The sequence below is a fragment of the Bos grunniens genome, chromosome 15 (assembly GCF_055505025.1).
Source record: "Bos grunniens cultivar Pamir isolate PY7600 chromosome 15, Bosgru_T2T1.0, whole genome shotgun sequence".
Lineage (NCBI taxonomy): Eukaryota > Metazoa > Chordata > Mammalia > Artiodactyla > Bovidae > Bos > Bos grunniens.
This window is the reverse complement of record NC_141179.1, coordinates 27,984,286-28,004,764: the sequence shown is the minus strand read 5'-3', so window position 1 is coordinate 28,004,764 and position 20,479 is coordinate 27,984,286. Positions and strand designations below refer to the sequence as shown.

The following is a 20,479-nucleotide window of genomic DNA, read 5'->3' as shown; positions in this document are numbered from 1 at the left end:
AGATAAATCTCTCCTCCTTTCTCCCAGACACTTGTCTTTCCTTAGACAGCATAGTCTGAAGGCAGGAGGAGCCTCCAATGTAGAGTTAGGGCTTTTGGCAGGTGGCCATCTTACCAGGAAGAAGCAACTAAACCCACCGTGGGAAGTCAGAGGCCCAAGAAAGTGACCTAGCTCTACCTTCAGAATTCTTTATCTGTGGCTGAAACTTGAAATTTCTCCTTGGAGATTTATTCCTTTCACTTAGACATGGTTATCTGTTAAAATGCAAATGATTCCTGCGAAGTAGACATTATTAGGGCTCCGCTGGTAGTTCAGCTGGTAAAAAATCTGCCTGCAATACAGGGGACCTCAGTTTGATTCCTGGGTTGGAAAGATTCCCTTGAGGAGATAGGCTATCTGCTCTAGTATTCACAGGCTTCCCTGGTGGCTCAGATGGTAAATAGTCTGCCTGCAATGTGGGAGACCTGGATTTGATGCCTGCGTTGAGGAGATCCCCTGGAGGAGGGCATGGCAACCCACTCTAGTATTCTTGCCTGGAAAATCCCCATGGACAAAGGAGCCTGGCAAGTTGCAGTTCATGGGGTTGCAAAGAGTCAGACATGACTGAGCAACTAAGCACAGCCCACCACAGACATTATTAACCCCATTTTATAGGTAGAAACCTAAGGCAGGGCTGGAGACATACCCAGGTACCCATATTCCATCCATGGCAGAGTTGGGAGCCAGAATCCAGGTCTTCTAATACGCACACTGAGACCAAACCGCATGGAGAGATGAGACCCTTGGAGGTTTATCAGGCACTCAGAGTGCATCCGTTTCAGTCTCTTCCTGAGCACAGACTGTGGTGATGGGGTGGGGAGGAGAGGAAGGTGATTGGGAGGTCCTGAAGAATTTGGACTTTGGGGAAGGTAGAGGGCAGCCGTTCTTCCCTCTTCGTTCTGATCTGTTCCTTCTCCCCAGAAGTGAGGGTCACAGTGGGAATCCAGATTCCAGGCTGGGCTGGGGCATGCTGGGTTGGACTGGCTGGAGCCCTTGGCCCTGGTTCCTCCAACTCTCCTTCCATGTGTGTGGAGCCTCTGGGGGAGGCTGCCCTCTCTCTCCTGCGTGGCAATGGGCCGGTGAGCCCAGGGAGGTCAGAAGATGTGGGCAGAGAGACCCAGCGGTGTGGTGTCAAGCTGGGTAGAGAACAGGAGAGTGTGGGCCTCTGCAGCTGGGTTGAGACATGCCTTGGGGCCTGGGACCTTATCTCATTCCAAGGGCTTGGCCTCTGTGTGCCTGTGCCCCTCCCAGCAGCTCCAGGTGGGTCTCAGTAGGGCAATCTGAGGAAGGGTCTGATCAGTGGCCCAGCCTAAGCTGCCTCTCCTTCCCTTCTTCTCTCCCTCCCACCAGCATAGCTCCCCTGGGATGAGGACGCTGCTCCAGCCGTGGCCCCCATACCTGGTAACAGGCAGGGAGGAGGGGCGGGAAGGAGAACATCTGACCAGCTGGGGCCAAAAGTGGTCCTCTAGGGTCAGACTAAATCTCTCTGCTTCCACTTGTGTGCGAGTGAGGCTTCGCTCACGAGCCTCTGTGGCCCATGCCCCTGCCACAAGGCTGGACTGGGCAGCGCTGACTCAGCCCTGCCAGCCAGAGGCCCTGGTTCACCATGGCCTTCTGCGCTGGAAGTTCCTCCTAGTGTCTCACCCAGATCTTCCCACCCAGGAGCCACCCCCTTTGAGCTCTGCCCTGGGTGGACGGCCAGTGTGGAGCAAACACGGGCACCTGTGTCCGTGTGATTTGCCCGTCCCTGGCTGGGCCTGAGTCGTTCCCTCCTGCTTCTGGGCTCGGGCTGCCCACCGGTTTGATCTCTGTTACGGGGGCAGGAGGGTGGCCATAAGTGATGCTAGACTCTCAGCCTCATTACCTCATTGACCATTAGGTCTGTCTGTTGTACAGATCAGGAGATGGAGGCTCAGAAAGGGATATGGTTCACCCAACGTCACACAGCCCTTTGTGCCCACCCATGTGGCCGTGCCCTGACTCATAGGGCCAGGGTCTGCTGGAGCTGCTGGCACTCACATCCTTTCCATCAGCAGCTCAAACAATCTAAGACAGGGCACAGGGGCCTCTCATTCTCTCCCACCGCCCAGAACTAATCTGTTCACAGACTGATACACAGCATGCTCTCTGGTACTTTCCCAGCTGTCCTGTGGATAAGACTGCACACTTCCACTGCAGGGGGTGCAAGTTTGAGCTCTGGTTGGGGAATTAAGATCCTGCATGCCACACATTGTGGCCAAAAAACAAAAACACATGCTCCCATTCAGTGAGGGCAAACTCAACTGAGAGTCCTTGGTGACTCGTTGCCTGCTCACCTCTGGCCCATTGAGGGGGAAAGGGATGAGGCCAGAGGTGAGCGGACTACCTTTGCTCCCAACCTAGGCAGGACTCTGCCTGATTTGGGAGTGTCGCAGTGCAGTGAAGTCTTCAGGGGCAAAACATGGCTTGTGCTTGATGAGTGCTGACTGTGGGCTAGGCATGTCTCCCAGCATTACTCAGATTATCTCCCTGACCCCCTGAAGCCCAGAAGGCATGCAGTTTTATGCCCTACTGAGGCACATGGGGCTCAGAGAGGTTAAGAGACTTGGCCGAGGTCACCCAGTCAATATGTGCGGAGCCCACATGCAAAGCCAAGGAGTCCAACTCCAGCATCAGAAGCCTTCATAAACTACTGCAAGATGGCCCAGGCTGCTCCTGGAAGGAGGAGCTCCCTGACGCTGGGGGTGGCGATCGGTGGGGTGGGACACTGCCAGGTAGTGGGGATTCTACAGAAGGGATACAAGCACTGGAAGGCCTTTTAGCTATCTACAACCCCAAGAGACATCAAGTCACTTCTGGTCTATGAAACAGTAGAGACACGGGAAGTCAGGATCAGCCCAGCTGTGGACTCTTCCAGTGGCAGATTACAGAAGCCCATCCACGTGCGGGGCATGGCATTCATGGAGGGCAGCCAACAGTGCAATATGATGGATGTCATCTCCTTGTCACTCAAGGTGACCTGTGTGGTCCGGCAGAGGGGCACAAACTGGTCAGGATGCACCGCCTTCTTGGTGGATGTCTTTCTGTGTATGACCTCACTTGCAGAGGACGTTGGAAGTCCAAGTAGAAGATGTGGATGCCACCACCACCCCCCTTCCCTGTCTCCTGATGAGACGCTCCCTGAGAGCCTCAGGTCTTGTGATTCATCACAAGCTGACTGCTCCCGTCCAGGGAGGAGGTGGGCAGGAATCAGACCTCGGGCCAGTCTGCCCCTCACCCTGCATTGTGCCTGCCTGATGCCCCCCAGAGGGTGGGGTCTCCCTCTGCCACTCTCATTGGAGCAGCAAGCATGCTACTGTACTCCTTGCTTGGTCCAAATCCAGAAAATAGTTAATATTCTTATTAACAACAGTAATGGCTATTTTTTAGTGCTTACTCTGCCAGGCACGATACTGCTCATTTCACCAGTAATATCTCATTTAATACACCCAACAATCCCATTTTTAAAGGAGAAAATGAGGCCAGAGCTGGGCCAAGTTGAATCATTAGACCAAGGTGACACATTTGGCAATGGTGGGACATACAGCACACTTACAATTAATACCTTTAGCACAGGATCTCCCTCCACTCCACCCAGGCTTGCAGGGGTCGCCTCCTCCCGGGCTCACCTTGACCAGAACCCTAGATCTTGTCTCATTATCCCATCTGTGGCCCTGGGTGTCCCAGTCCAGAGCCTGGTGCTCTGAGATGGAGTCAGGGTTGGGGGATGTGGGAGTGGGGGCCCCTCCTCACTGGGGCAGACAGAGGAACTGTGAACTTTGCCCCCCTCCCCAAGCCGAGCATAGACCCGGAGCGGCCACAGGGCTTCTGTTTATCAGTCCCGAGCTCAGGTGTTCCCTCAGCCTCATTCCTCCCTTGGCTCACAGCCCCTTCCACGATGGGTGGGGCACACGATCAGAACAGCTGCTTCTGAACGCTGCCTGAGCCCCAGTCTGCCATCAGCTTCCACGTTGTCCAAGGGTCACAAAAGTCCAAGAGGCCTCCTGGGAATGTGTCACCTTCCAGCGTGGAGTCACACTGGGGAGGAAGGTGGGGAGGGCAGCCCAGTGAGGATTTAAATGTCTGACTGGTTCTGAGCTTCAGTCAGTTCCACAGCAGTACAGTGAGCTGCCTGAGACCCTCTCCTCTGGCCCCTCTGAATCCAGGAAGGATCTGGTGCAGTAAGAGACTCTCCCAGCCCAGCGAGGAGCCCAGGATGTTTCTGAAGGCTGTGGTCCTGAGCCTGGCCCTGGTGGCTGTCACCGGTGAGTAGGAGCTGCCTTCAGATGGCACTGTTAGGCAGGACCCATCTGCTGCGTCAGGCAGGAAGGGTGGCGAGTCTGGGGCCAGGGAAAGAGGACAGTTCCGAGTGCCTGTCAGCCCACAGCTGGAGGCAGGTGGTTCCCCAGCTGCCACTCAGCTCTTAGGAGTGCTGTCCATTCACAGTGCTGGGCTCCCTGGCATGGGTGCTACCCCAGCTTTACCTACCCCTGTGGCTTCTAACTAGCCAAGCGCAGAGAGAAAAGTCAGTGGCTGTGCCCCGCCCCCGACATCCAGTCTGCAGCTCAGGGCTGGGGCAGGGGGGCAAGGAAGGAGACGGTGTTCATGAATTTGCTGTTTCCCACCCAGGAGCCGAGGCGGAGGTCAATGCCGACCAGGTGGCCACCGTGATTTGGGACTACTTCAGCCAGCTGGGCAACAATGCCAAGAAGGCGGTGGAACATATCCAGAAGTCTGAGCTCACCCAGCAGCTCAAGTAAGAGGGGCAGAGCTTGCAGGAAGGGCTTCTTAAAGACCATGCAACGTGTGGGCAAGGGCTGGACTCGGAGGCAGGAGACCTGAGCTTAGGATACCCACTGCCCTGCCATCAAGTCACTGGGTGACCAGAGCTCTCCAGACTTGGATCCTGGGATCCATGTTTGCAAATAAGGAAGGCTGGACTGAATAATCCCTGCTCTAACTTTTCTTTTTTTCTTTTTGTCATGCCCTGTGGCTTGTGGGATCTTGTTCCCTGACCAGGGATCAAACCCCCGCCCTGAAACTGCTGAGTCCTAAACACTGGGCCACCGGGGAATTTCCCACTTTAACTTTCCAGAGTGTAATAAATGGCCACATCTTAGCACTGAGGCTCCCAGAAGAAAGGGAGGGAAAGAATGTCATGTGAGCTGGCTTCTAATACATTCCAGGACAGGCCTCTGTGAAATCATGAGAAGGGGAGGGGTGAGGATATTTGGGAAGCCTCTGGGGGTGTCCACACGGCAGGGAAACCAGCATCCCATGTGACTAGAAGATGCTAAAAGAGGTCCAGAACATCACAAGTGATCTCTGTCACAGCACACCTGGGCTGAGAAGGACCTCAAAGTTCAGTCTTTCTACTTTACAGATAAGGAGAGGCAAGCCCACTGCTCCAGCTCACATGATAGGTATTAATTGATACTGTGACTCAAGCTCCAGGGGAGATCCAGAGGTACAAGGTCAATGTATTACCTTAGTCGATTACATCCATTTGCTTAAATCACCATCCACCATAGGGAAAGTCATGGGGATAAGATGGGTGAATTCAGTACCCTGCACGCTCACCTGTCTTAGGCAGGTGTGTGGAAGGTGAGTGGTATGTAAGGAGCTAAGGTCGCAGTGGAGGAGCCTGGCGGGCTTACAGTCCCGGGGTCGCAGAGTCGGACAGGACCGAAGCGACTTAGCACGCAGGCAGGAATGCCAAGCCTCACGGTGGCCCCCTTGCGTCCTTTCCCCGCAGCACCCTCTTCCAAGATAAACTTGGGGAAGTGAGCACCTACACGGACGACCTGCAGAAGAAGCTGGTGCCCTTTGCCACGGAACTGCATGAACGGCTGACCAAGGACTCCGAGAAGCTGAAGGAGGAGATTCGGAAGGAGCTGGAGGACCTTCGGGCCCGGCTGCTGCCCCACGCCACGGAGGTGAGCCAGAAGATCGGGGACAACATGCGCGAGCTACAGCAGCGCCTGGGACCATACGCAGAGGAGCTGCGCACCCAGGTCGACACCCAGGCACAGCAGCTGCGGCGCCAGCTGACGCCCTATGCGGAGCGCATGGAGAAGGTGATGCGGCAGAACCTGGACCAGCTGCAGGCCTCGCTGGCGCCCTACGCCGAGGAGCTCCAGGCCACGGTCAACCAGCGCGTGGAAGAGCTCAAGGGGCGCCTGACGCCCTACGCGGACCAGCTCCAGACCAAGATCGAGGAGAACGTGGAGGAACTGCGCCGCAGCCTGGCCCCTTATGCTCAGGACGTCCAGGGGAAGCTCAACCACCAGCTGGAGGGCCTGGCCTTTCAGATGAAGAAGCATGCCGAGGAGCTAAAGGCCAAGATCTCAGCCAAAGCCGAGGAGCTGCGGCAGGGGCTGGTGCCCCTGGTCAACAGCGTGCGTGGAAGTCAGCTGGGCAATGCCGAGGACCTGCAGAAGTCACTGGCCGAGCTGAGCAGCCGCCTGGACCAGCAGGTGGAGGACTTCCGCCGCACCGTGGGGCCCTACGGCGAGACCTTCAACAAAGCCATGGTGCAGCAGCTGGACACGCTCAGGCAGAAGCTGGGCCCCCTGGCGGGGGACGTGGAAGATCACCTGAGTTTCCTGGAGAAGGATCTGAGGGACAAGGTCAGCAGCTTCTTCAACACCCTCAAGGAGAAAGAGAGCCAGGCCCCCGCCCTCCCCGCGCAGGAGGAGATGCCCGTCCCATTGGGGGGCTGAGTTGCCCCTGGTGCCCCCGCCCCACCACTGACACCTGCCCTGCCCTGCCCCCTGTCTGTCTGTCTGTCCCAAAGCAGTTCTTGTACAGACCTGTGGATACATGTCCAGTGGAAAGTGATGCTACCTCTCACTTCTCAATAAAGCTGCTGAGAAACTAGCCCAGTGTGGTTACAGCGGGGCTTCTTGGTTTTGTGGGACTTGAGGGCTGCAGGGAGCACAATTAGCAAAGCCATGGGTCAGCAGGGGATGCTTAGACGTACTGGGGGGCTGGGAGAGACTAGGGGGGCAGCGTGTGCTGAGAGGTGTGGAGAGAGTCCTAAGGGGAGGTGGATAAAGATGTCACGCTTTGGACTTCCCTGGTGGTCCGGTGGGCTTCCCAGGGGGCTCAGTGGTAAAGAATCTGACACCAGGCTTCACCCCGAGGGTGCCACCAATGTGGTCAGGATGCGGTCCTGGGCTCTGGGGAGCTCACGACACAGTGGGGAAGACTGTCCCTCCTTGTCTAAGATCTTCTGTGCCTTTAATCTGACTTATTTGGGTGAATTTTGGTTTATTCCACCCACCCCACCTCACTTCTATTATAAAATTGATTCATGCTTATTTCAGAGGGTTGGTTTTTTTTGACTACTAAACCCATGATCTCCAGAGTCGAGGAATGGGGCCCAGAGACGTGTCAGAGTCCTGGGAGGTGGGAAGGAGGAGGTGCCTGGGGGCCCTGGTGAACTCTGCCCAGGAGCCTCCTGCAAAGGGGCCTGTTGGTCTGGGGCTGGAGTTGCCAACCACTGGGTTGGGAAGATCCCCTGGAGAAGGCAAAGGCTACCCACTCCAGTATTTTGGTCTGGAGAAGTCCATGGACTGTAGAGTCCATGGGGTTTCAAAGAGTCGGACATGACTGAGAGATTTTAAATGTAAAAAAATATAAATGGGGCAGGAGGCAGGGGAAGAGAGGAATTAGGCCCCAAGCAGTCTCACCAGCACAGCCAGCTGTGGACTGAGGTGGGCTGTCCCAGGAGGGAACCCCAGAGAACAGCCAGTTCAAGCCTTTAGTCCCAAATGACCTGACATCTGCTCTTTTCTTCCCAGAATGGAGTTTAGGCCTTTCAAGGGAACAACACCAAGGGACATCAAGGAATGAAAGAGGAAGCTATGCCCTGCCCCACCCCCCAAAATGGTGGCCAATGAGGAGCAACCAATGGTAGAAGCTTCTAGAACGTTAAAATACAGAGATGGCCCTAAAGTTGACACACATTAATGCTGCTGCTGCTGTTGCTAAGTCGCTTCAGTTGTGTCCGACTCTGTGCAACCCCATAGACGGGGGCCCACCAGGCTCCCCCGTCCCTGGGATTCTCCAGGCAAGAACACTGGAGTGGCATTAATGCTAGGTGCCTTTAAAAATCGTTGTACCAAAAAAAAAAATTTGTTGTGCCACATCGACTCATATAATCCTCACAACAGACAGAGACTTCAAAGAAGAAGCAGGTGAGGAAAAAGTTCAGGATGGTGAAGCACGTGATCTAGCAGTGGGTGGGAATGAGATTGGAGCCTGCGCCATCCAGCTAGAGAGTTTGGCTTTTAAGTACCAGGTGTGGAGCCCAGCATAAGGAGAACAGTGAGCTCCGCCCGGAACCCCAGAGAGAAGGGGGGATGCACTCTGAACAAGGGGCTGTCACAGAAGAAAGAAATCACTGGGCCTAGATGGTAAATTCAACAGGCCTGTTTTCGGGAGAATGGGATTTTGCTTTCTACTTCATAGATTTATGTAGTGTTGGGACTTTATGATGTTTTAGTATTATTTTTATTGTGGTATAATATATATATATAACACAAAATTTGCCATTTTAAGTGTACAATTTAAAGGCATTAATTACATTCACAATATTGTACAACCATCACCACTATCTCCAAAATTTCTTTGTGACCCAAACAGAAACCCTGTGTCCGTAAAGCAATTTACCCATTACCACTCCTCCACTCCAGTTTCTGCTGATGGCTTCTCCTGTCTCTTAGACTTTGCCTATTCTAGGTAATTCATGTAAGTGAAATCATACAATAGTTTTACTTTTGTATCTGGCTTCTTCCGCTTGGCATAACGTTCTCAGGGTACTCCTGTGTTGTACGGTATATATCAGCATTTCATTTCTTTTTTATTTTTATTTGGGGGATAATTGCTTTGCACTGTTGGTTTCTGCCATACAACAATGTGGATCAGTCATAGGTACGCATATGTCCCTCTCTCTTGAACCTCGCTCTCACCCCCAGTCCATCCCACCCCTCTAGGTTGTCACAGAGCACCAAGTTGAACTTGCTGTGTTACAGCAACTTCCACTAGCTATCTAGAAACAAATATTAATAAATATTTGCCAGAGTTTCTCTAGAATCCAGTTTTGACCACCTGGTGAGACTGCAGCACTTATACACAGGAAAACTGCGTACTTAGAGTCCCCTGTGAGTATCATGGAAGGACGTTTTCTGGATTCTGGTGCAGCCCACATCAATATATCCCAGCAGTCCCCCCAGACTTTTAGGACTGAAGCCCCCGCTCCAGCTACCTCTGGCTCCTTGGGTGACCTAAAGATAATAGACTACTCTGTGCACACGGGTTAGTGCCCCAAAAAGGAGCAGCAGCCAGGACTGGCGTGGACCAGGCTGAGACATTTTAACCATACCCCTGCGTCCATTCCCAAAGTGCAAAGGTCAAAAGTACTCTGAGAACGTCCAAGGGGTCACATGCCACTGTCTGGTGGCTGGCATGGCTCTGATTGGTGAGAAAAGAGCACAACAGGGGAAAGGGGGGGCTCTTTCCTCTTGAAACCACAGGGCGTAGCTGCTGTTGAGGGCTGGCTGGGCTGGTCAAAAGCAGCTCCCACATGGGGACACAGTGTCCTCCAGGCATCATCATAGGACATGCTGTGCTCTGGGAGGAGGGACACAGACGGTGACAGATTCTGCGGACAGAAACAACAAGCGTGGGGTGATCTGGGAACTTTTGTATGTGGGAGCCCAAGGGTGGGACCCTGGTTATCTTGCTGTGTAGTGACAAGCAGCTAATAATGGAGACCTCAGAGCTGCCCATGTCAGAGGAATGAGGACATGGACTGCTGGTTCTGAGACGGTTGCCTAGTGATACAGTGAGGAAAGGACTAAGGCCTAGAAGAACAAAGTCACAGGATGTTAAGACTGAAGGAATCCACTCTCAGTCTAGTTCCTTTGACATCATCTACAACAAGTATCCTAACTCTACACTAACAGTCTCTTGAGGTTAGGCACCCCACTTGTTCATTTGTTATTGTGTCTACAGTGTGGTAGCCAGCCTCTGAGATTGATCCTCATCTCTGGTACTCATAACCTCATGTAGTCCCTCTCATATTAAAGAGGGCTGACCAACGTGATCAACAGGTTATTGTGAAAGTCATGGTACGTAACTCCCAAATGTGGAGCATAAAGGCCACAGCGGCTTCCATCCTGCTTTCTCTTGGACTCTGAGGGAAGGCAGTCACCACGTTGTAATGTGATGAGGGACATCATAGGAAGCCCCATGGAGGGTCCACATAGGAAGGTACTACCGCCCCTCCTCAACAGCCAGCACCGACTTGCCAGCTGTGTGGGTGAGCCTCCTTGGAAGAGATCCTCCAGCCTTGGTGGAGCCTTCAGATGACCACAGACCCAGGCAACGTCCTGCCTGCAACCTCATGACGCATCCTGAGTCAGAACCACACAGTCAAGCCACTGGCTTGCAGAAATCGTGAGACATCATAAGACACTAGATTTGGGGGTGATTTGCTTTGCAGCAATAGCTAATGAATACACAGTGCATACCCCAGTGCCTGGAACAAGGCCATCATGCAATCGTTGAGTGAATGAATGCTGCTTCGTAATTTTTTAATTTTTATTTATTTATGGCTGCGCTGAGTCTTTGTTGCTGCTAGTGGGCTTTCTCCAGTTGTGGTGAATGGAGGCTTCTCTTTGTTGCGGTGCATGGACTTCTCGTTGTGGTGGCTTCTCTTGTTACAGAGCATGGACTCTAGAGGGCTCAGTAGTTGCGGCTCATGGGGTCTAGAGTGTGCAATCAGTAGCTGTGGCTCATGGGCTTTGTTGCTCTGAGGCATATGGGATTTTCCTGGGCCAGGGATCCAACCTGTATCTTCTGCATTGGCAGGCAGACTCCCAACCACTGGACCACCAGGAAAGTCCCTGCTGCTTAGCACCAAACACCTCCACTGATAGCCAACTTACCACCTCGTGAAACAATTGATTCTATCTTTGGACAACTCTGTTCAAGACTACCAAAATTAAATTGGTTCTTCCTAAACACAGCTTTGTTCTAATTTTTACTCCTCTTTTGAGTTACAGAATGAAATGATTATAATTCCTTCAAACACATGTTCTGCCCACAGATCATCTATCCAGAGACTCCTTGCATGAAACATCAAACTTTGTAGACAAAATTGAGTCTGAGATCTGCCATAATCCACAGCTGCCTTGGGATGAAGAATCTTGGTTAGTTTCTGAGACAGCAGAGGTCTTGTCTGATTTTATATCTTGTCTTTATTTATAATCTGTCTTATATCTTGTCTTTATTTATATCTTGTCTGTTTATTATTCTTGTATAATCAGTGCCCAGCACAATGACTTAGTTCAGTTCAGTTCAGTTCAGTCGCTCAGTCGTGTCTGACTCTTTGCAACCCCATGAATTGCAGCACACCAGGCCTCCCTGTCCATCACCAACTCCCGGAGTTCATTCAAACTCACATCCATCGAGTCAGTGATGCCATCCAGCCATCTCATCCTCTGTCGTCCCCTTCTCCTCCTGCACCCAATCCCTCCCCAATTAGTAGGTGCTTAGTAAATACTTGTTGAATAAATGAATGAATTTAACAACTATTTGTTCGTGTTCAATTGTCCAGCATGTGTATGTTCATCTTTATCATGCTAAATTGTTTTCTAAGGTGATTATGCCACTTTTTTCCCTATCTCTTTTAATAATAGGAACTTCTTGAACAAGGTCTTCTAATTTTCTTTTCTTTCATTTCTTCCATCTTTGCATGCTCTCCTTTCTGGGAGACAGCTTCACTCTTTATTCAGTTTTCCGTTTATGCAACTGTGTTTTTAATTTGCAAGAGTTACTTTTATTTTTCAATTCTGTGAATTTTTTATGGTATGTTCTTGTTTAATCAATGTAATATATTCTTTTAACTCTCTAATGATATGAATGGTATATTTAAAAATTCTTCTGCCTGTATAGTCTCCTTTTCCCCAAGTTCCTTTTTTTTAAACTTGTATTTATTTATTTATCTTTGGCTGTGCTGGGTCTTCATTGCTACATGCAGACTTTCTCTAGTTGCAGCAAACAGGGGCTATTCTCTAGTTGAGGTGCGGGCATTTCTCATTGCAATGGCTTCTGTTGTGGAGCCTGGGCTCCAGGGCTCAGGGGCTTCAGTAGTGGTGGAGCACAGGCTTAGGTGCCCCAAGCATCTGGAATCTTCCTGGACCAGGGATTAAACCTGTGTCTCCTACACGGGCAGGTGGATTCTTAACCACTGGACCACCAGGCAAGTCCCCTCAAGTTTCTTTTTTAACATCTGTTTGTTTTGGTCTCTATCTTTCATGTTAGGCTTGTTCCTCAAATGACTGGTAATTTTTGCTTGTCTGCTTACTGCAAAGTGGGGATTTAAAAGCTGATTTGGAGCTCCATGTACTATGAGCTTCTCTGTTGGGTGATCCACTGGAATGTTTAGTTGGGGGACCCCCCAATGTAAAAATATTTACGTATTTTCCTTTGAGCTGGTTTTGTTTTCCTAAGCAGTTTCCTCTTCTCTCCTGCCTGCAAAGTAAAGGCCTGGGTTCCAGTGTTCCTGTGGCCAAGTGGAAGGAGCAGGATAGGACTCAGCATTTACAGGGCACACTTTATATTTCTGGTACAATAACCTCTGTCCTCAACTCTGCCTGGCATTCTCCTTCCACAAATATTCAGTCTTCCCCTTTTCAGAGGATAAAGCTCCAGGCTTCTGCCAAGGTTAGAAAGAAATGCTAACTTTTCTTTTGAAGTAGTTTTAACCATTCTTCCGTATTGTACATCAGTCTCTTCATTCATTCTATTTTTAGTGCTCCCTGGTGCCTCCATGTCAGGGCTGGTATGTACAGCTGGGCAAGCTGTGTACTGTACAATTCTGAGAGCACCTTTCCCACACTGTAGGCATAAGGGAATTATATATTTATTATGACAAACTTCTGGTAGATGGCTGTAGAGTGTCTTGAGAAAAGGGGGGCTATTACTAGTTCATACATGGGTGTAACGTTGGTTAACAGCAGATTTATTACAATTCCTTAGCCTTTGAGATGGAGAAGGAAATGGCAACCCACTCCAGTGTTCTTGCCTGGAGAATCCCATGGATGGAAGCCTGGTAGGCTGCAGTCCATGGGGTTGCACAGAGTTGGACACAACTGAAGTGACTTAGCAGCAGCAGCAGCAGCAGCCTTTGAGAATTCAGTGCAATAAATCAGGTTGGCACTTATCTTTCCCCATTGCCAACTTCAGATCAGTTTGCTCAGTCCTACTAAATTAGTTGCAACTTGTCTGCCTGATTTCTAGCTTTTAAAATTTTGCTATGGTCTTTTTTTTTTCCTCATTCTTTTTGTCCTCATGGATTTTTTTTTCTAAAAAAGAAAAAAAACTCTCTTTACCATATTTTGAGGAAAATTTCAGAGAAAAATATATTAGATGTATGCACTCAATTTGCCATGTATATCTGGAAGTCCATGACAGAGACAGAAAATGGCTGAAGGCTTTGTTGTACATCTTTCCTTTACAGTCTAAACCACTGGTTTTAACCTGGTCCTAATACTGGGAGGTCTCAGTATTACAACAAAGGATTTGTGAATAGGGATGTACCTGTTCAGAAAATTTTATTCCATTTAAAATTTAACATAAAACAAATAACTATAGAATGCATGCATTTTGCTATAAAGATGTTCATTACAGTGGTTATAATTTTAGAAATTAAAGAAAAACACAATGTACAAGGCGAGATTGTTAAATTATAATATGCTGTGCTGTGCTTAGTCACTCAGTCGTGTCCGATTCTTTGTGACCCATAGACAGTAGCCCAGCAGGCTCCTCTGTTAATGGGGATTCTCCAGGTAAGAATACTGGAGTGGGTTGCCATGCCCTCCTCCAGGGGATCTTCCCAACCCAGGGATCGAACCCAGGTCTCCTGTATTACAGGTGGATTCTTTACCATCTGAACCATATAAATTATGATACATCCACATTAATTTCCATTAAAAATCACATTGTGAATGAACATTCATTGACATGGATTATAAGTAAGATGTACTCGTTAAACAATAAATCAGGTTACTAAACAGTCTGGCTGCATAAAAATAAATTTGTAAAAAATATCTAAAAATATGCCTAGATAAAAAATTGGAAAATATACACACGCTCATGGTGGGAATACAGGTGATTATACATATGTGCATGCTAAGTCATTTCAGTCACGTCGCACTCTGCAACCCTATGGACTGTAGCCCGCCAGGCTTCTCTGTCCATGGAATTCTCCAGGCAAGAATACTGGAGCAGATGCCATTCCCTCCTTCAGGGGATCTTCCTGACTCAAGGATCAAAACTGCATTTCCTGCAGCTCCTGCATTACAGGTGGATTCTTTACCACTGAGCCACCAGGGAGTCCAAGATGATATATTTACTTTTCTGTAATGCATGCGTTCTCTATAATATACTCTTAAATATTAATAAAAAGCTATTTATTAATGTTAGCTAATATTTTAAAAGATAAGAATTCCTACTAAAAATTTTAAGGCACTTTTTATTCTATCCATAGATCTTGTCACCAGATGCTTAGATATTTGAACTACCTCACCTTGACGTTATGCAAAATTGCCATTTCTCAGTGACTTTTTAATATGATTCCAAGTCTGCGTGTATAAAGTTTCATCGAGATGTTTATTTTGCTGCTCACTGTTTGGAAAAGCTTTATTTTCCCTGTGATTCTGACCTGTTTCCTTCTTCTGCTTACCACAATTATGTAACTGGCTGAGTTTCCCTCTGCCTGGATTTCCAAGAAACCCAAAGCCAGCGTGAAAGTCAACTGTTGCAGCTTTGTCATCCCTTATTGCCCATGCCTGTGTCTTCAGGTCTTGTGCTTTATCAGGTCATGCTTTTCTTCCACAATTTTTATTTTCTGATCCTAAGAGTCTTCTCCCTCTCTCACCATCATCATCATTTTAGTTTTCATTGCCAGCAGCCTCAAATCTTTGGTGATGAAGGAGGGTTTACATAAACAACACTCAAACAACTAAAATCCTTATCTTTCTTGGCTCCCATCTCTGTGTTGACTCAAAATGTGCTGAGTACATTTTGTGGTATCAGAGTCCTCGTCACTGCCCCCACCTATCTGTTGCATCACCAGCAGGCTTTCCTGACACAAACATTTAGCAGGGCATTTCTCAGGCACGATGGATCACGGCCTGTGGAGACCATGGTGACAAGACTAAAGACCCAAGAACCTGCTGTTCTAGCCATAACCAGAGCTGCTTCTACCTCTGGAGGAGACAGGAAAGCAGGGGGCACTGAAGGTGGCATATTTAAGTGTGGGATGGAACAAGCAGGGAGGGGGACTCCACTCCCTGTGGTGACTTGACAGCTGTCCCTAGGCTTGGCTGTCCCTCTCCTGGCTGGCCCTAAGCTACTGTTCCTGTGCCCACATCAGCTTACACGTGGAGCCTGGCTTCCCTGCATGTCAACAGCCCTCTTTCAACTGAATCATAAATCCCTGACACCTAGTTGACCATCTACTAAGTTCATAGGTGCCTGGGCCCCCCAGTAAGGTATATAGAGGCTCTGTGTGATTCTGGTCCCAAGAGCAAGGTTGTGTCTTATCCCTGAACGTGAGATGATGTATTCGGCATGGACTTCAGAGTCAGACAGATTGAGGATGGGGCCAGGGCAAGACCCCGAGCAAGTTCCTAAATCTCTTGGAGCCTCAGTTTTTCTGTAAGTAAAATGAGGATAACAATATGTATTTCAGAATGTTGACTTGAGCATTACAGGCAGTAAAGGGAAACACCAGGCCCACGGGAAGTTCTCAATAGAGGGATTATTGTTATCAAGGCTTTTCAGATCCTACTGGGCCAGACTCTGAGAGGCACTGAGATGTGCAGATGTGCCCAGGCTACCCTCCAGGGTTGCTTCCTACCACCACGCTCTGGCCATACTGAGCACTCCGCTGTTTTCCCAACAAGCCATGGGTTGCATGGCTTCTGGCTTCCATGCCCGCTCTCACGCTGGGCGTTGCGCCTCCTCCCTTCGTCACCCAGAGCACTTGTCCTTTGCTGTGTAGCACCTGGAACATCCCGGGGCCCACAGTGTTATGCAGGTGAGTTTCAGGTGGTGCCGAGTTCGCCTCCAGGAACTAGCAGAGTGTCTGGAACACAGGAAGTGATCCCACCCTTCCAGCTCCCAACCACATTGGTCTCAGTGTCAATGGCTGTCTTCACCAAGATCTTATACATGTTTTTTTAAATTTTCTCTTTATTGCTATTACAAATAATGCTTGGATTTCCCTTGAGGTGTGTACTTGTGATGATAAAGATTCTCTGTTTTCTGGGGTGTCCAGGGTTCTTTATATATTGCTGTTTTTGTTTTTAATTTTTGGCCACACCCTACAGCATGTGGGACCTTGGTTCCTTGACCAAGGATCAAACCTGAGCCCTCTGCATTGGAAGGCAGAGTCTTAACCCTAGATGGCTGGGGAAGTCCCTAAACATCAAGTTTTTTGACTGCTGTTCACATCTTTTTACTATGAGTCTATCAATTTTGAGAAAATGGAACTAAAATCACCTATCAAATTTGTCAAGCTCCCCATGAGACTTGGCAGTTTTTTGCTTCTGTCCTTTGAGGCTATACTGTTAGATTACATTTTTTCCTGGTGATTTTTTCTTTCAACTAATCCTTGTTGCTCCAAAGCTTATGTGTTCGGATATTATATTGTTACACCTGCTTTCTTTTGATTAATTTTTGTCTGTAATGTCTTTTTAAAGCCTACCACCCTCCTCCTCCCCTTTGCTAAAGGTTACTTTCTCTGATACAGTAAGTAAGTGTTAGTTGCTTAGTTGTGCCTGACTCTTTGCAACCCCATGTACTGCAGCTCACCAGGCTCCTGTGTCCATGAGGTTTTCCAGACAAGGATACTGGAGTGGGTTGCCCTTTCCTTCTGCAGAGGATCTTCCTGACCCAGGGATCGAACCCGGGTCCCTGAACTGCAGGCAGATTCTTTACCAACTGAGCTACAAGGGAAGCCCTTCTGTGATGTAAGTTTGCCTATTTAAATAGCAAATGACTGGAATTTTGGTAAAATCTGATGTGAAAATAATAATAATTACCATAATAAATTCTTACACAGAACTTACTACATGCCAAGGATTGCTATATGTGCCTTTATTTTTTAATGTATTAAAGCATTTATTTCCCACAGAATCTATCAACTATATTATATACTATAGTTGTCTCCATTTTATTTATAAGGAAACTGATGCACAGAGAAGTTAACTTGCCCAAGGTCCCAGAGCTAATCTATGTCAGCATTTTAACCCAGTCAGTCTAGCTCTAGATTTGATACTTCATGGGCTGGTTTAATCTGTTTCCTTTTATTGTGATTATTGACTGATTTCTATCATATTATTTTATATTTTTTATTTACCATGGTACTACTTTGTTTCTTTTATCTTTCTGCATGTACTTCTCCTGGTTGTATTGTATTTCTTTAAAAAATTTTTTTATGGACTTTAAAACGTTTTTACTTCACCAGAGTTTTAAATGTCCAACAAGTCTACAAGTTAATGTGAAATGACAGAAGTCTCTCAAGCTTATCTCCATTTTCTACTGTGCAAAAATAAATTTTGGCTCTTAGAAAATCCTGTTATTACTCTTGACCTTTCAGTTTTGGGTTTATTTTAGCTACAGGTTTATGATTATCCATTAATTGTTAATGGAAATTGGGTTCTTTTCCATATATACATATCTTGTACACACACATACTTTCTATCCCTGCTTTTCTGAAACCAAGCAGAACTCTGTGGGGCCCTCCTGGGTTCAAATCCTTCCTTTGTCTCCTGTTTCTTTTTTGTAGGAAAAAGGTTTCAGCTTTCTAGACCTTTCCTGAGTTCCAAGTTCAGTTCAGTTCAGTTCAGTTCAGTTGCTCAGTAGTGTCTGACTCTTTGCGACTCCACGGACTGCAGCACACCAGGTTTCCCTGTCCATCACCAACTCCCTGAGCTTATTCAAACTCATGTCCATTGAGTCGGTGATGCCATCCAACCATCTCATCCTCTATCATCCCCTTCTCCTCCTGCCTTCAATCTTTCCCAGCATCAGGGTCTTTTCTAGTGAGTCAGTTCTTCGCATCAGGTGGCCAAAGTATTGGAGTTTCAGCTTCAGCATCAGTCCTTCCAATGAATATTCAGGACTGATTTCCTTTAGGATGGACTGGTTTAATCTCTTTGCAGTCCAAGGGACTCCCAGGAGTTTTTCTCCAACACCACAGTTTAAAATCATCAATTCTTTGGTGCTCAGCTTTCTTTATAGTCCAACTCTCACATTCATACATGACTACTGGAAAAACTATAGCTTTGACTAGGCGGATCTTTGTTGGCAAAGTAATGTCTCAGCTTTTTAATATGCTTTGATATGCTGGTCATAGCTTTTCTTCCAAGGAGCAAGCGTCTTTTAATTTCAAGGCTGCAGTCACCAACTGCAGTGATTTTGGAGCCTGAGAAAATAAAGTCTCTCACTGTTTCCATTGTTTCCCCATCTATCTGCCATGAAGTGATGGGACCAGATGCCATAATCTTAGTTTTCTGAATGTTGAGTTTTAACCCAACTTTTTCTCTCTCCTCTTTCACTTTCATCAAGAGGCTCGTTACTTCTTCTTCATTTTCTGCCATAAGGGTGGTGTCATCTGCATATCTGAGGTTATTGATATTTCTCCTGGCAATATTGATTCCAGCTTGTGCTTCATCCAGCCCAGCATTTTGCATGATGTACTCTGCACAGAAGTGAAATAAGCAGGGTGACAATATACAGCCTTGATGTATTCCTTTCCCTATTTGGAACCAGTCTGTTGTTCCATGTTCAGTTCAAACTGTTGCTTCCTGACCTGCATACAGATTTCTCAGGAGGCAGGTCAGGTGGTCTGGTATTCCTATCTCTTGAAGAATTTTCCACAGTTTGTTGTGATCCACACAGTCAAAGGCTTTGGCATAGTCAATAAAGCAGAAATAGATGTTTTTCTGGAACTCTCTTGCTTTTTTGAAAATCCAACAGATATTGGCAATTTGATCTCTGGTTCCTCTGCCTTTTCTAAATCCAGCTTGAACATCTGGAAGTTCATGTACTGTTGAAGCCTGGCTTGGAGAATTTTGAGCATTACTTTACTAGCATGTGAGATGAGTGCAATTGTGTGGTAGTTTGAACATCCTTTGGCATGGCCTTTCTTTGGGATTGGAATGAAAACTGACCTTTTCCATCCTGTGGCCACTGCTGAGTTTTCCAAATTTGCTGGCATATTGAGTGCAGCACTTTCACAGCATCATCTTTCAGGATTTGGAATAGCTCAACTGGAATTCCATCACCTCCACTAGCTTTGTTCGTAGTGATGCTTCCTAAGGCCCACTTGACTTCCCATTCCAGGATGTCTGGCTCTAGGTGAGTGATCACACCATCACGATTATCTGGGTCATGAAGATCTTTTTTGTATAGTTCTTCTGTGTATTCTTGCCACCTCTTCTTAATATCTTCTGCTTCTGTTAGGTCCATACCGTTTCTGTCCTTTACTGTGCCCATCTTTGCATGAAATGTTCCCTTGGTATCTCTAATTTTCTTGAAGACATCTCTAGTCTTTTCCATTCTATTGTTTCCCTCTTTTTCTTTGCACTGATCATGGAGGAAGCTTTCTTATCTTTCCTTGCTATTCTCTGGAAATCTGCATTCAAATGGATATATCTTTCCTTTTCTCCTTTGCCTTTAGCTTCTCTTCTCAGCTATTTGTAAGGCCTCCTCAGACAACCATTTTGCTTTTTTGAATTTCTTTTTCTTGGGGATGGTCTTGAGCACTGCCTCCTGTACCATGTCATGAACCTCCATCCATAGTTCTTCAGGGACTCTGTCTATCAGATCTAATTCCTTGCATCTGTTTGTCACTTCCACTGTATAGTCATAAGGGATTTGATTTAGATCATACCTGAATGGTCTAGTGGTTTTCCCTACTTTCTTCAATTTAAGTCTGAATTTGGCAATAAGGAGCTCATGATCTGAGTCACAGTCAGCTCCCAGGTGGAGGATGGTAACTTCAGGCGGAGCACGAGATTCCTGGAACACTGCCCTTGTTACCCTGCCACCAACCAATCAGAAGAAAGTCACACCCTGCAGCCCCTAACCCTTATTTTGCTTTTAAAAGCTTGTCCCCCCAAAGCATTAGGGATTTTGAGGTTTCTGAGCATGAGCCACACATTCTCTCAGCCTGGCTCTTGCGATAAGTCTTCCGCTGCTCCAGACTCCATCGTTTCCATCTGTTTGGCCTCACTGTGAGTCAGGCCCAGGAACTTGCGTCCCATAACATCTTCTCTTTCTCTTTGTGGTCATGCTCTGGTGTGGGTCTGTTTGCAATTCCTGCACTAGGCATGAGAGT

At 47.9% G+C, this 20,479-nt stretch overlaps 1 protein-coding gene across 1 annotated transcript; it reads left to right on the top strand.

Annotated features, from left to right (window-relative positions):
• Positions 1–2,124: 2,124 nt before the first annotated feature.
• On the top strand, positions 2,125–6,936 carry APOA4 (apolipoprotein A4). Its single transcript, XM_086339369.1, has 3 exons — positions 2,125–4,322; positions 4,687–4,813; positions 5,813–6,936. The coding sequence occupies exons 1-3, from the start codon at positions 4,274–4,276 to the stop codon at positions 6,777–6,779; spliced, it is 1,143 nt and encodes a 380-aa protein (XP_086195495.1). The 5' UTR covers positions 2,125–4,273; the 3' UTR covers positions 6,780–6,936.
• The last annotated feature ends 13,543 nt before the right edge of the window (positions 6,937–20,479 follow it).